Here is a 15,833-nt window from a genome sequence, read left to right on the forward strand (position 1 = left end):
TATTTCTGGTAAGGTAATGTTTACAAAGACCATTAGATATTTTTGTTTAACTTATACCAAGACATACCTAAACTATTATATCCTCTGCTTGGTCTAAGACTATTTTTTTCTTCCCTGGTTCTGTCTGTCTCTCTTGTTTTCTGTCATCTGTTTAGGAAATTTCTGCTTGACTGCAAGTTATATTTGGTCTTCTCTTTAAGTTCCCTGCATGCTCTAGGTTTCTGGAATAACCCAAGTCCCATCTGAAGTTTGTGTCGAGGAAGGAAAAGGATAAAAAGAAGAGTTGGTTGAGTTTGTTTGTTTTTTTAAAGATACTCTTTCCAAGTTGATAGGGATATATGTGTGCTGCTCCTTTATCTGCAACTCCTCCCCCCAGTCTCAGACCGCTTTCAGCTTCCACTCACTGACAGTCAGTTAAGAATGGATACTTAAGTCTTGACCCTTAGCCAGTTACTGAAATGAGAGACATAGCATAGGAGAGACATTTAGGATATGACACCTGGTAGGCACTTAGCACCCTGACGTATGGTAGGCACTCAATAAATATTAGCTATTTTTTTGGTTATTACATGAGGCTTAATATGACTTCTGACTTTATTCTCTTGCACTGACGTTAAATAGTTTTAAATTTCTAGAAATTACATAGAATAGAAATATCATTTTTCTGAAAGCTTAAAATATTTATTTATATAGTTCATGCCTCAAAGAAGCTTAGGAAATAGAAGACTGCAAGACTGCTCAAAGGAGTTACTTTAATACACCTTAAAATATAGACAACTTAGATGGGGAATAAATTTGCTCTTACTCTTGTTTTACATTATATTGAATAAATATTCTCTCACTGCTCAAATATGTTAATTGTGCTGGAAGGGTTTCTATTTACCCTCATATGTTTCCTCAATTTAACAGGTATTAGCAGAAGTCACAGTAAGTGCTCAGGCTTCAGCCAAAGTAAAAAATGAAGTGCAGGAAGTAAAAGACAAAGCCCAAAAAATAGTGGATGAAATTGATAGTGAAAAAGTAGTAGCTGAGACCAAGCTCGAGGCGGCTAGACCTGCACTGGAAGAAGCAGAAGCAGCCCTGAATGTAAGCAGTGCATTGTTATCTCTCGCAACACAAGTCCTAGCAGGCACCATGTTCTGTTACATGAAATTAACTGTGGAATTTTTGTAATCAGGAAACTGAATTGAATTCTTAATGTGATTTATAATTTCTGAGTGTTGAAACAAATGTTTCTGTTGATTACATTTCCTAAGTTCTACCTTTTTTAAGTCTTTACTTCCCATAACTTATTTTCATTCTCAAATCAGCTTTCCATGAGAACCGAGGAATAATGCTAGTGATTATTGGCTTAAACTGTAGCCTAAGGGATTCAGATTCTTTAGAGAGCCTTCTCAGTTACTTCAGCATCCCAACTAGCCTATGTCTTGCAGCCTTTAACCTTTTAAAAAATCCCCTTGTGGTTCCCATTGCTCTTAGGATTAAAGTCCCGAGCTAGGTATCCACAGCTGTGAGACAAGAAGATCTCCATTTGCCTCTCATGACCACATGATAGATGATCTGGAGTAAAATTTACTTAACTCTCTTGGGTCTCAGTCAGGATTCTAATTCTTCATTGATCCTTGAAGGATCAATGTAAGCATAAAGGTAATGAATAGTTTGCTGGGCACATAGGAAGTACTCAATAAATATTAGTGCTACTGCTGTGATAACCTGGCTCCTGTCTACCCCTTCAATTTTATCTCTTGTCATTTTGTCCCTGCACACAGTATGATCCAGCCATACAGAAACAGCTACAGGCTTCTGCAGTAATCATGGTCTGTTACCTTTAAATGGGTCTCTCCCTCTGCCAGGAATGCTTTCTATTTTTCCTAACTTTCACTAACAAGTAAGAGTCAGTCTTCAAGACCAAGCTCAGATCTCACCCCTTCCAGAAAGTTTTCAATTCTTCTGGACCTCCTTTGTTTTCCTGTAACTCCTATACTTCTAACATGGCAAATAATCATAGTTTAGGGTAATTGTGTTTTCTCTCTCTTTTCCTTGGAGGATTCTGAGGACAGGGCTGTTTTTGGTTTGCTTTTGTTTTATATGGGAGAATGCTTGTAGTTGTTAAATACATGAATAGTTGTTAATACATGTAGTTTTTAAATAAATGAATAGATTTAGGATCATCATTTAATAAAATCATGACAATGACCAGGACACATTCTCCACCCTAACTCCTTTTGTGGGTCCTATGATAACACACAAGAGACTGATCACTGGACCAAACAAGTCTTAGGAGTTTTTTAGTGATCATATGATGTCCCAGTCCTTCTTGACTTGAATGTCAAGTAATATCTTATTTCAAACCCGGCTCACAGATAGAAACTTCCAAAAATATTTTTATGAGCCATATGTTACAATAACTTTTCTTGTCTCCTTCGAATTCCTCTCCCTTCCATGGACAGTGCAGCCCTCAAAATGAAAACTGAAGGTGAGGTTTCTGATATTCAGGACGTTGCCCCTCTTTTAATATCCATATAATACAGATTCTGTGCTTTGAAGATGCAAATTATCTAAATGTTACACATGAATGATGGTTGTTGCTAACAGAGGTCTGGGGTGGTGGGCAATGAATGATAGTGATATACTAAAGCAATTCATTGTGGGCTACAGGGGAAAAAAAATGAAAACAGAGAAACAGAAAGCCCAATTTAAACAATGAAAGAGCCATTATCTTGGAATGCAAACCCTTGAGGAGATAATGTCAGGGATTGGGGAGAAAATATGTTTTAAAGTTTTCTACTTTAATTATTTAAAAGTATGAAATTTCCACATGACTAGGAATACTGCTTAACAAAAAATATTCTGATCCCTAACCCTAAATACAGACTATCAAGCCAAATGATATTGCCACAGTCAGGAAACTTGCAAAGCCCCCTCATCTTATTATGAGAATCATGGACTGTGTTCTGTTACTATTTCAAAAGAAAATTGACCCTGTCACTATGGATCCAGAAAAACCTTGCTGCAAGCCATCATGGGGAGAGTCATTAAAAGTAAGTAAAATCTATCTCTGTAAGTCCTGTGAGGTGTACCAGGTGTCCACATCCCAGGATACTCCATATAGACCAGACACACTGGCAGACAATAATCAGTCATTGTGTACTGAAGAGTTTTTCTTAAACTGCATCTCCAAAAATGTAAGTGGGGAAAGATTTTAAAGCTGAATGCCCTCTTTTTATAAAATCTGTCCAGAACCTGTAGGTAGTATTGGCACAGTCTTGATGTCATCCCAACCCAGTCTCCAACGGGGGGTTTGTGTGGTTGGGGGCATTTAGATGCACTCACTAGATGGGAAACTTACATTGTTTTTCTTCTTTACTCTTCACTATAGAAACGGGAAGACAACCTGCAATTTATAGCTTTAGGTTGACTACTCCCATAGTCTTGATTTGTATGTCTAGAGCAAATCAATTATTACTTCTTTGAAAAAAATTCAACTTAGAAGTACATACTAACTCAGGAAGAAAGTACACATTTTCTTCCAGAGCTTACAGGCTGTAATACTATTTTTCAGTTGATGAGTGCGACGGGATTCCTGTGGAGCCTTCAGCAGTTCCCCAAGGACACAATAAATGAAGAGACTGTTGAGTTACTACAGCCATATTTTAACATGGATGATTACACTTTTGAAAGTGCCAAAAAAGTCTGTGGGAATGTGGCTGGTCTGCTGTCTTGGACACTTGCTATGGCAACATTTTATGGTGTCAACAGAGAAGTGTTGCCTCTGAAGGTAAAAGTTTCCCTTCCTCTCCCAGTAGATCAATTCTTAATAAAATCATTCATTGTTATTGCTGCCATTAAAAGACAAAGCATAATGTAGTCTAATAAAGGTAGTTTTCTCCGTTATCAAATTTTTCTTTTTCACTGTATGTCCTCTCACAAGTTCTCATTCTTTTTATATCTGTTACATGTTTCTTGGCCTTGCAGACAAGAAACCAAAATCAATTTGTTAACTTAAACTAGGAGTGAACTTATTGGGTATAATAATTGAGCTATCATGAAAGAAAACTGGCTTTAAAGTTTGGAGATTAGGTTTGGAGACTGAATTTGATTACGATATTCCAAACAAATTTTATGAAAATTAAGATCAACACCTAGAAATGTTTTAAGTTTCAAAGACAGGAAGAGAACCTTATAGGCATCTAAGAAACAAAGTTTAAAAGGTTGCTTACAAAAGAGGAAGATCAGGATGTGCACAGACTTGCCACAACCCTAAATACTAGAAAATAATGGAAAACATATGCAGAGTACTGAGGAGGAAATTACTGGGGTCCAAGAATTCAGTCGCTGGCCAAGCTGCCCTTAATGGGAACAAAAGACAAAAAGACATTCTTAAGGATGCGATTTAAGTGTTGAGGGATAAACACACACTCTCTCTGTCTCTTTCACACACACACACACACACACACACACACACAAACACACACCCCATCTATACTGGGCCAGATTGTCCTTTATGTCTGAGAGAACAGAAATACATTCTCAGGAGTGCAAAGGATTCATAAAATATATCACCCAGACACACACTACCCCCAATCCCCGCCCCCCAGCCTGTCCCATAAAGCTAAAAGTGTTGAAAGTGGTTGCTCTTTCCACTTCGTTGAAAGTGGCATGGAAAGTGGTGAGCGGGTGGGTGGCAGAGGGTTACTGTTTTCTAATAAGCCTTATAGAAATGGCTGCTTCTTTAAATTCTGCACATAGGTAGCTTTGAGAAAATTTAAAGTTTTAACAAAGGGAAATGATGAGCAAATATAGCAAACACACCCAAACAAAAAGATACCAAGAGAGAAATGTTACTATAAATGTAGAATTCAAGAAAAAAATAAGCACTTAGAAGAACAGTTATTTTTATTGATAAAAATTATGATCCATAGTGAGACTTAATTGTAATAATGCTTTATGCGATAAATAAAATAGCGTCAAGTTACATAAGGCAAAATCCATTAATAGTTTAAGTGGAGTTTTTTAACAAAAAAGAAAATCCTGTAATTTGATATTGTGGCATATGCTATCAATCCACAACAGGTCTGGTAGGCAGAGGGCCAGCTTTAGAAGGGACCGTGCTTGGCTTACTGCTCTGTTATCACCCTCTTAATTTTTAAACAAGGGGTTCTGCATTTTCATTTTGCACTTTTATGTAGCCAGTCCTGAGTAGGCATAAATTAATAATTATATAGAGATTTTGCACTATATTATTTTTAAAGTTGAATAGCTACATTGAACTTTCTTCATATGAACAAAGAATATCAAATTATTTCCAGTGTCCAAGAAACATTTACAAAAATTGATGATATTCAATTGTAGAAGACTTTGATTCAATTCCCAAAAGCAAAAATTTCTGAGACCTCATTCTCTGACTATAACAATAAAAATAAAATGCTTATTTTTTTTATAAAAGCTAGTCACTTCTATTTAGAAAATGATGACAAAAAGCTAGTTACCAAAGCTTTTGTGATGCGGCCGAAATGCTACCTTCTCAGCCTTTAAGTGAATCAAAGAAACTAAACACTCCAGTATATATATACTCATTTATAAGCATACACACACACACAGACAATTTAGGGAAAGTAGAAAGAGCTAATAAAAATAACATTAAAAATTAGAAAAAAGTAGTAAAATTAAAGAATTGGTGCTTTGCAAAAAATATATATATATGAGATATGTAATGAATATAAAAGATAAATCCATATAATTACAGATTATAGATTTAAATAATTAAAAAGCAGAATCTAAAGTTATTTGTAATATGTTAGAAAATCTAAATGAACTTAAAATTTCCTGAGAAAAATAGCTAATTTCAAAAAAACAAATATTGAGAAAGAAAATAAGAAAGTTACAAAGGAACTTCAACCCCAGAAGGCTCTAGGGCTATATTACTTTACTGATTAATTACTTTAAATTTATAAGAAACATAAGTATCATGCTATAGGACTTAGAGAAAGAGGAAAAACTACTATTATAGTAATTTCACTTCAAAAAATCTTTACCAAGAAAACAATCCGAAATGTTTACATACCCAATAGTATTCATCACAGCATTATTTATAATAGTTAAAAATGGGCAGAAGACTTCCCAGGTGGCACAGTGGTTAAGAATCCATCTGCCAATGAAAGGGACCTGGGTTCGAGCCCTGGTCCGGGAAGATCCCACATACCGTGGAGCAACTAAGCCCATGTGCCACAACTACTGAGCCTGCGTACTGCAACTACTGAAGCCCACATGCCTAGAGCCTGTGCTCTGCAACAAGAGAAGCCACCACAGTGAGAAGTCCATGCACCACAACGAGGAGTAGCCCCCGCTCGCTGCAACTAGAGAAAGCCTGCATGCAGCAACGAAGACCCAACGCAACCAAAAATAAATTAAAAATAATAATAACATAAAAATGGGGAGTAGGGGAGAAAGATATGTCTAAAAGTAAGGCAAAAGTTAAGTAAATTATGATATATCCAAATTGTGGGATATTATGCAGCCATATAACTAATGTTCATGAAAAAGTGTTTAAGGATGTGAGGAAATTATATTACTCTAAGTGAAAAAAAAATCAAAATGCTAGTTATCCACTCCTTGACACAATACTCACAGACTCTTTCTGGGTAAAATCATGAGTAATTTTTTTTTCTCCTTCCCATTCATTTCTGCGATTTCCATATTGAACATTAATAATTAAAAGGAAAAAAATGAACTTTAATGAAATTTCTCTGCTTCCCCAGCTGAAGACAACGAAACAGATGACTTCCAAATAGGGCAAAAATTATGTAGTAACTTATGCTACTATTTACCAATTAAAAGCACGAATGTTTTGTAGCACTAATACCTCTACACTAATCACATCTTCTTCCTTTTAAGGCTAACTTGGCCAAGCAGGAGGGCCGTTTAGCAGTTGCCAACGCTGAACTGGGGAAGGCCCAGGCCCTGCTGGATGAGAAGCAAGCTGAGCTGGATAAAGTGCAAGCCAAATTTGATGCTGCAATGAATGAGAAAATGGTGAGGTTAAATACACAGAAATTACTAATACGACGTACTGAACTGTTACACAAGTATGTGTTGTGTTTAGAAATCCAGCAAATGTTTACACTGAAAAAATATTTACCTGAACGCCCTTACTCACTGGCTATGTCTGCTTATTTTGGATCTTCAACACTCCACATTCTTTTTTTCTGTTTTTAGTAATTATTTTCTATAAGAAGAAGCTGTGATGTCATACCTAAGAGTATTGACTTTGGAGTCAGAAAACTAGGTTTGATATCCAGTTCAGTCACTTATGAATTGTGCAGTTGGGGGTGATTGACGAACTTTATCTGTTAAATACAGATAAAGCTACAACCTTATGGTATAGGTTGTAAGCAGTGGTGGTCTGGTAAACGTTCAACAATCAGCTTGTCGGGGCGGAGGCTAGGGGGAGAAGAAAGCCTTGATTTGCCGTGTTTGCTGATTTCTGTGGTCTAGGTACCCCCTGCCACTGTCCATTTTAAGCCGTCAATGTGACAAGACGACACATGTATGGGAAAAGATGCAGCATGCCATTATATACTATTTCCACCATGCAGATGCAATGAACTTAACCTCAAGAGTATAGATAATATGAAAATGTAGTAAATAACTAGAAATTGATGAATTTTGATTATTTATTACCTTTAACGCGTTTATGTAATTTAGTTGAGCTATGTAATTTAATTTAATACTGTAATTTAATTTTTAATAATAGCTGTGTTTAACACCAGCTCACAAATTTTCTGAAAAATGTAACAACTGACTCTTTTGAGCTGATACAAGCTGGCTTCAGCATACTACTGTCGTGTAGGATTTTTCTGGGGAAAAAAATCCTTTGTAAACTGCAAAGAACTCAGAATTATTATTAAATCCAAGAAAAAGGTATATTTATTGTTTTGAGAATATTTAATAGAAATACTATTTACGTTATGTGATTTGGATTCTCTCTTACAAAATGGCTCTTCTTGAAATTTCGTGAGGTAAAATAACTATATTATGAATGAATTACAAGAATTTAATATGTAAAAATTTACTGACACTATATTTTTAGATTATATTTATTTTGCAAATTAAGAAATTCCTCCATGTATTTTTATGTGTGAATATAATGGATGTTTGATTAAGCAATCTAAGAAGCTCTTTGAGACATTCTCCCTTTATGAATGTAGGATTTGCTTAACGATGCTGACATGTGCCGGAAAAAGATGCAGGCAGCTTCCACCCTCATCGATGGATTGAGTGGAGAAAAAGTCCGATGGACTCAGCAAAGCAAAGAGTTCAAAGCTCAGATTAATAGGTATAAATTTTGGTCTTTGATATAATTGCTTTCCTTCTTAGTCATCACCCCAAAGGCCACCTCTTTGTGGCATGGGGGAACATAAAGTCTCATTCCTTGAAGTGCTTTTCTCCTCTGTTTCCATATCCCCATCTCAGAATCCCATCATCTAAGAAAGTGCTTAGAGCTTGAGTCCCACACTCTCAGTAAAATGGAGAAGGAAGAAAACTTGGTGAAACATTTTTAACCTCAATTTTGGTTCAACAGTGTGGGCTTTCGGTGTGAGAATGCTTCTAACATTGTCTGGATTTGCCAGAACAATCTAGTTACTGGTTCCAGTTCTATACTGTTCACCTCAAGGATTTTGATAGTGTGAATCAACAGTTTGTTCTAAATGGAAAGGTATCTTGGGCTGGTGTCTTCTGAAAACTGAAAGAGAGGGAATGAGAGGTTCGTAGGAGAATGGCAAAAAAAAAAAAAAGAGGATGAAGAAGAAGTAGTGGTTAAATCAAGATTGAATCTGAACAAGACTAGGGCATGGGATGGGAAAAGAATGCTTTCCTCATCTGGAAGTCAAGCTTCAGGACCTGCAGGCTTCAGAAAGGAGCCTTCTTTCTTGCTCCCTGACTTACTCCGAATGAGGCCACCCCTACGCCGTTTTGAGCCTTTAGGCTCCTTTTTGCATGGTCTCTCCACGTCTGGCTGCCAAGTGTTAAGCTGGGAGCAAAGAAGGACTTCATCTAGTAACAAAACTGCCTGGTGGCCTTTCAAACTCCTTACTGGGAGAACTTAAAATGTGTTAGTGATTCACTTTGTTTTTTCTTAACAGACTTGTAGGTGATATTCTGCTGTGCACTGGATTCCTTTCCTATCTTGGTCCTTTCAATCAGATATTTAGGAACTATTTGCTTAAAGATCAATGGGAGGCAGAGTTGAAAGCACGGAAGATTCCTTTCACTGAAAATCTGAATCTTATTTCAATGTTGGTGGATCCTCCAACAGTAAGTGTTACTTTCCTTACAGCATTATTTGAATTTCATTTTATTTCCTACTCACTAAGAAATTAAGGTACACCTAATTTTTTCTTTTTGCATTTAATTGAAAAGATTGTTTTGAAAATGCTGAAGTGTTACAAACTTTTTTTTCTTTGTGATGCAAAAGTTCCTTAGCATTTTAAGAAATCTTGCTTTCAAATTAATACCAATTGCACTGCTATGAGTGAAAAGATCATTTGTGAGTTATAGGCTTGCTAATACTGAGCTCTTCTAATAACCCTCCATTATTTACACCAGTCCTATTAAATCACATTTTCTAACAAACATTCTAGGAAAATGTAGGTGTTAGCTGGCCGTAAGTACTGGTATTAACTTTCTTTTGATCATTAACCATCTTTTTATAATGTCCAACAGTATAATACAATAGCATGATCTGACATCACTGAGTAAAAGCATGCACTGCTGTACTAACCTTCCTTGCTGGGAATTTGATGCCACTGTCAATTTTTAGCATACCTTACAGAGCTCCTGTGGTATGAAATGCTTTCCAGGCAATCTGTATTCATGAGCTGCTTTTTGATTTGTAAATATGTTCCCCAGTTGCAGTTTCCCTAGGAAAGCCAAACTATTAATTTCAAGTTACCGCTATTTAAAAGTCAAAAAATAATCTTTTTCAATTCAAACAGTGTTCAACTGGTCCTTACAGGGAAGAGTAATGTATTGGAGATGCACTGGGCACAGGTGAGGTGAAGTGGGACAGGATATTCTTTGTCGATGGTGGCTTTTGGTGGAGCTGGGATAATTTAACGAAGGTGGAGCCTGGTTGGCTCATTGCATCTTGGATGATTTTGTTGACCACGTGGAGCCAGGCTGACAATTCCCTCTTGATTTTGAAAGGAAATATTAAGAAAAACGTCATTAATGAGTTCCTACCAATATAATATTTCATCTCCCCTAATTTCTCTGCCTCCAGCTATGCAATGTCCCTTCCCCCATGTAAGCAGAACCAGAGGGCAGGAAGGGGAAGTTTCAGAGACTTAAAATTAACCCTTAGGGCTTACCTACTCTGAGGTCTCAGAGTATTCATTATCTCCACCACCTCCAGCCCATCTGGATCCCACCACCCGCCCAGTCTCACCATATTTCAAGTCCCTGCTGTTCTCTGAATGTTCAGCAACCATGCTTCAGAATCCCCAAATCAGGTTTAATATGCAATCAATTGACAATATTTCCTCATAAGTATGAAAACACAATATAAAGGACTAAACCTAGTCTTGGGTTACTAGAGAAAGGATTTATTAGATGATATATCTGTTTCTTTTAATTTGATGTTGTTTGGTTCACATTTACGAGTCTGATTTTTTTTCTAGGTACTTGTTCCATAGTCTCAGTGGGACAAATATGTCCAAATTTTAAATTCTTTTATATCGTGGCACTGTTAATCACTAACAAAAGCCTTCCTGTGTTCCTTTGAATGGCCACATCCATTTCCTGTTATTCAGATTGGTGAGTGGGGGCTGCAGGGATTACCAGGAGATGACCTCTCCATTCAGAACGGCATCATTGTGACAAAGGCCACCAGATACCCACTCCTCATAGACCCACAAACTCAAGGCAAAACTTGGATTAAATCAAAGGAAAAAGAAAATGACTTGCAGGTATGTATCATTTGGTGCATGGGAAAGTAATCTTGAAATCATGGCGTTTTCCCACAATTTCAGTTGAATCTGTCAGTCATAAAGTTGTCATCTCTATGATGATAAATGTTTGCTACTTTACACCCTTGAGTTTTGTAACAGTGATTTGGGACAAATGCTCTGATTATTTTCTCTCTTGTGTTCTCTCTTGATCTCACTCTCCTTCTCTCTGTCCACTTTTCTGGCTCAATTGCTTTTGCCAGTGTTGGATGTGGCCTTTATTCTGGTCCTTGAGTTTGGGCTTATAAGAAAATGACAAGAATAAGACTTGTGATTCCTCAGTTTAAGGCCATTTGCTCCAACCTAGCTTAACCACTTGGTAGTACCACATAGCACGCTAGAGTCCAGTATTGGAGTTGGATTCTACCAAGGTGTTAATCCTAAGGTAGAGGTAGACAAAGGCAGGACTCCAACATTCCTGGCTCCTTTGGAGATCTTGTTACATGGATGTTTCAATTCAATATTACAATATGGACTATTCATTGTTTGCTCCACACTGTTCCCAGTTCCAAGCCTTCTGGATGCATAGTTTTGCTTGTACTATGTCTGCTTACCAGAATGTCTTCTCCACCCAACTGCCCACTTTGCTTACATCCCAGATAAAAATCTTAAACATTATTCAAAGTCCACATCCAATGCTACTTTTACCCAAACTTGCCTGAGTCCCCAGCTTAATATAGCCTGTCCTGACTCCTCATGCATCGTGTATTTTTGTCATGGACTAGGAGCCTGCCTTAAATTATTGCTCTTTGCACGTTTGTCTTTTATCTCTAATGTACCATAAACTTTTTGTTAGCAAGGCTTATGGTTTTACACCATCTTTATATTTTCTGCGCAGCTCTTTATATAGGGTAGTAATTTTGATATTTATTGAATTAAATGAATTAATCAAAGTGTGTCATCATTACAGGAAAACAAACAAACCCAGAAAAATCATGTGGTCATCTTGATAAATGCAGAAGAAGCAGTTGGTAAAACTTAAAAACTTAACAGCAATTCATGATAAAACTTCCAGCAAACTAAGATTAGGAGAGATCTTCCTTAATCAGATAAAAAGTATTTACAAAAAGCCTACAAGAAACACCATATTTAATGGTGAAACATTGAAAGATTTCCTTCTGAGATCAGGGCTTTGCAGGCACGTGGACACTGTCTAGCACTCTGGATCACCTCAAGATACTCCCACCTCATTAAGACTCCAGTCCGTGTTTACTTAGAAAACCCAGAAAAGTCCTGGGAAGTGAGCATAAGTGGAAGGGAAGAGTTAAGGGAAAGGGAGTCGATGAGAACGCAGTTCCTGAGGAGCTGTAGACACAGAAGTGCATGAGTGGCGTTCCTGCTCCTGAACCCAGCTCCCTGGATCCAGCTCAGCTATAACTTGTCCCTTGCTCCCTTGCTCCCTTCCTCACTCCTCTTGTCTCCCTTGGCTGTTGATCTCCCTGCTCATCTTATTCTTATTTTTCCTGATTGTGTCTTTATCTCTCCATTTCGGCATTAAACTCATTGATAGCCTTCAGTCATGTCCTTCCTGATGCAACCCTGTCCCAAGAAGCTTCTTGAGGAAGTAACAGAAATATGCCAGAGACACTTCCTTATTTTAAAAACCATCAACTGCTAGGATGTAAGCAAATTGAACTGCATCCTTTTTACTCAGAAAACATTATTTTTCTGAATATGTGGATAAGCACATACACAAACACAAATAAAAGAAAATAAAATGAAACAAAACTATTATTTCTGTGCTTGGGAAGGAAGGCAAAATGAAAAATGAAACACTTGATAAATGAAAAACAAAACATATTTTATATGTCCAGGGCTGCATCGAGGCCATCTTCAATGCCCTCTCCAGCACCTACAGCTCTGACCTCTGGAAAGAGAATGTATTCACTTAATTCCCCTGTAAAGAATTCACTGACTACTTTGTAAAGCCTGAATGCCAGAGTATCCGTGCAGGAGATACAGGCTCTTGTGGTGGCTACCACAAGCATTCCTCCATGAGAAGAATCAAGTGAATTAAACCTGAAATTATGACTCTAAGATAGTATTTCAAGTTTACAAAAGATATTGAAGGTGGTTAAAGGTAATCTTTAATAAATTGACAATTTGAAAATTATTTTTTTACTTGGTGTATTAGTCAGGGTTTTCCAGAGAAACAGAACTGAAAGGATATCTAGGTATAGATATATAGAAAGAGTTTTATTATGAGGAATTGGCTTATGGGATTATGGGGTCTGAGAAGTCCTAGATCTGCTATCTACAAGCTAGAGCCCCAGGAAAGCCATTGGTGTCGTTCCAGTCCAAACCCTAGAAGGCCTGAGAACCATGGGAGTCAATGGTGTAAGCCTCAGTCTGAGTCTGAGGTCCCAAGGGCAGGAGAAGATGGATGTCCCAGCGTAAGCAGAGAGCAAATTGGCCCTTCCTCCACCTTTTTGTTCTATTCAGGCCCTTAATGGATTGGATGATGCCCGCCTACATGGATGGGGCCCACCTTTTCTTAGTCTGCCGACTCAAATGCTAATCTCTTCCAGAAACAACCTCACAAACACACCTTGAAAAGATGTTTGCAAGCTATCTGGGCATCCCTTAGCCCAGTCAAGTTGACACATAAAATTAACCATCACACTTGGGAAGGACATCACAAAAATAGAGTTTGCGTCTTGGGAAGTAGAGTAGGACAATTACGTTTAGTCTTCCTGGGACCTTGTTTCATCTTGTTTAAGTAAGCTAGTTGAAGCTCTTTGTTTAGATTCATTTACCTTATCAACTCATAGTAAGGTCTTTCGCAGCACATCATTTATATAAATAAAGCTATCCATCTGGGGGAAAAAATTCCTTCGTGTGCAGGATATTTTGTTTTAGTTATTTCCTTTTTAACCAAAACAGGACAAAGATAGACTTATTTAATTTTTCAATTCCACACCTTTTTTCGTTGCAAGTGGGAGATAATATTTTTAAATTTCACTCTCCTAATCACCTGCTGTCCCAGTGGATCTTCCTTGCGTCTTGGGATCGGCACTCACAGTAGCATAAAGGCAATAGTTGAATTCAGAGGATAGCGTATGCGAAGGTAGAGAGTTGAGGACTGAACCTTTGGGAATCCTCACACTTAGGCAGGGGGAGGGATCACTGGAGAAATAAAGAGTTCAAAGCCAATTGGCTAATGCAAAGATCAACCAGCCCAGTGTGTCTATTTTAACTAATAACAAACATTGATCTAAAACTGGGGGGCCCCACCAGGCATTCAGAATTCTAATTTTTTTTAATGTAAAAATATAAAAAGTGAATGTATTAAGTCTTTTAGGTTGATTTTATGCAAAGTATCATATTCTTATTTTATGTCACTCTTAGAGACAGAATACATGGATGGACCCTTAGTTTGACTCAGTGTATCATTTTTGATATTTCCATGCTTATTTTTTAATCATTTATTCATCTCATAGGTGTCCTGAGAAGATAAGTGAATATCACAAAAATGCAAGTTAGTTTGCTTTATCTGAATGATTGTAGCTATGTAAGTTTAAAGGATTAATCCTTGATCACTTCTCTTCCGTCTGCCGGAGCAGAGCTCTGACCTTCCATCTAAGGAATGCCACTTGATTCTCCTCTTTTGATCTGAGAGACCCCCATTACACACCCAGGGCTTCCACAAAGTCATGACCCACCAAGTTTTGAAAATTAATTTTTGTTTGTTACTTTCATTTTTATAAGTAAGTCTTCCTATACAGTCCTTAGAATTCTTAGTCACTTATCCAACATATCTCTGGTTTCCACTCAGGAACAGGCACATTCTTTGTAACATTTATATAGCAATGAACTCTTTATTTGTAGATAACCTCTCTGAACCATAAGTATTTCCGCACGCATTTGGAGGACAGTCTTTCCTTGGGCCGACCCCTTCTCATTGAGGACATTTGTGAAGAGCTGGATCCAGCCCTGGATAATGTATTAGAAAAGAATTTCCTTAAATCAGGCACCACTTTCAAGGTGAGCTTCGAAAAAGGGGGAAAAAAAAGAAAAGGAAAAGAAGAAAAGAACAATGGTGACATCTACTTATCTTTTTGAGCATAGCAGTGAAGACAATTTCCTTCAGGTGGTACTATTTGACACGCTGGAAAAAAATTATTTCCAAACTCATATTCAGTGTTCCTTTTTTAAAAAATAGTATATAAAAAATACAGGGGGACAACAATATCTTGGTAACAATAGCCGTTTATCCAAAACTAACATATTAAGGAAAGGCATCTTGTCATAATAATATATTAGTGTTACACACAAAATATGTACATTTTAGCAGCTCTGAGAAAGTTGGTTTTCGAGCCATGTATACATGTATACAATGAAGCCTGTGTTTCCTCACTGGATAAAATGGCATTTTTGGTTAAGTCTATGGACATTGATTTTATTTCTCTCTTTATAAACTTTCAATCCAAACTCAGACTTTGCTGGAAGCAGTGGAATACAGTTCCCGATCATTGGTGATAACATGCATTGTTTTCAATGCAAGTGTCTCTTTTTTAATTGGTTTCATTCTTTACTTTTAGGCTTCTGTGGTTTTATTGAATGACAGCATTTCTGACTGAGATATTTTTGCTTTGGACAACTTAATTTCATGAATATCGGTGAATAAGAATGCCAGTTTTCTCATTAAACAAAGACAGATTTATTCAGAAAAATTTTCTTCATAATGTGAATTCTTTTATATGCCATATTTAATATGCCAAAAGAGGTTGTAGTATGTCCATTCCTGAAGGCCTTTTAAAAGACCCAGATTCTTATCTGCAATGTGAAGGTCATGATGCCTGAGAATTAGTGCCTTAGCAATGTGGT

General features: G+C 37.1%; 1 protein-coding gene across 1 annotated transcript in view; it reads left to right on the plus strand.

Annotated features, from left to right (window-relative positions):
- Window positions 1-15,833, plus strand: part of DNAH8 (dynein axonemal heavy chain 8) — a 330,122-nt gene that overhangs the window by 206,384 nt on the left and 107,905 nt on the right. Inside the window, exons 68-75 of the mRNA XM_027127141.1 lie at window positions 910-1,086; window positions 2,874-3,041; window positions 3,563-3,778; window positions 6,895-7,032; window positions 8,208-8,335; window positions 9,144-9,315; window positions 10,812-10,967; window positions 14,835-14,990. Of these exons, the coding sequence (XP_026982942.1) occupies window positions 910-1,086; window positions 2,874-3,041; window positions 3,563-3,778; window positions 6,895-7,032; window positions 8,208-8,335; window positions 9,144-9,315; window positions 10,812-10,967; window positions 14,835-14,990 (1,311 nt within the window). The remainder of the gene's footprint in view (window positions 1-909; window positions 1,087-2,873; window positions 3,042-3,562; window positions 3,779-6,894; window positions 7,033-8,207; window positions 8,336-9,143; window positions 9,316-10,811; window positions 10,968-14,834; window positions 14,991-15,833) is intronic.

Source organism: Aethalodelphis obliquidens, unplaced genomic scaffold (assembly GCF_003676395.1).
Source record: "Aethalodelphis obliquidens isolate GAN/ISIS:26980383/991018 unplaced genomic scaffold, ASM367639v1 scaffold31, whole genome shotgun sequence".
NCBI lineage: Eukaryota > Metazoa > Chordata > Mammalia > Artiodactyla > Delphinidae > Aethalodelphis > Aethalodelphis obliquidens.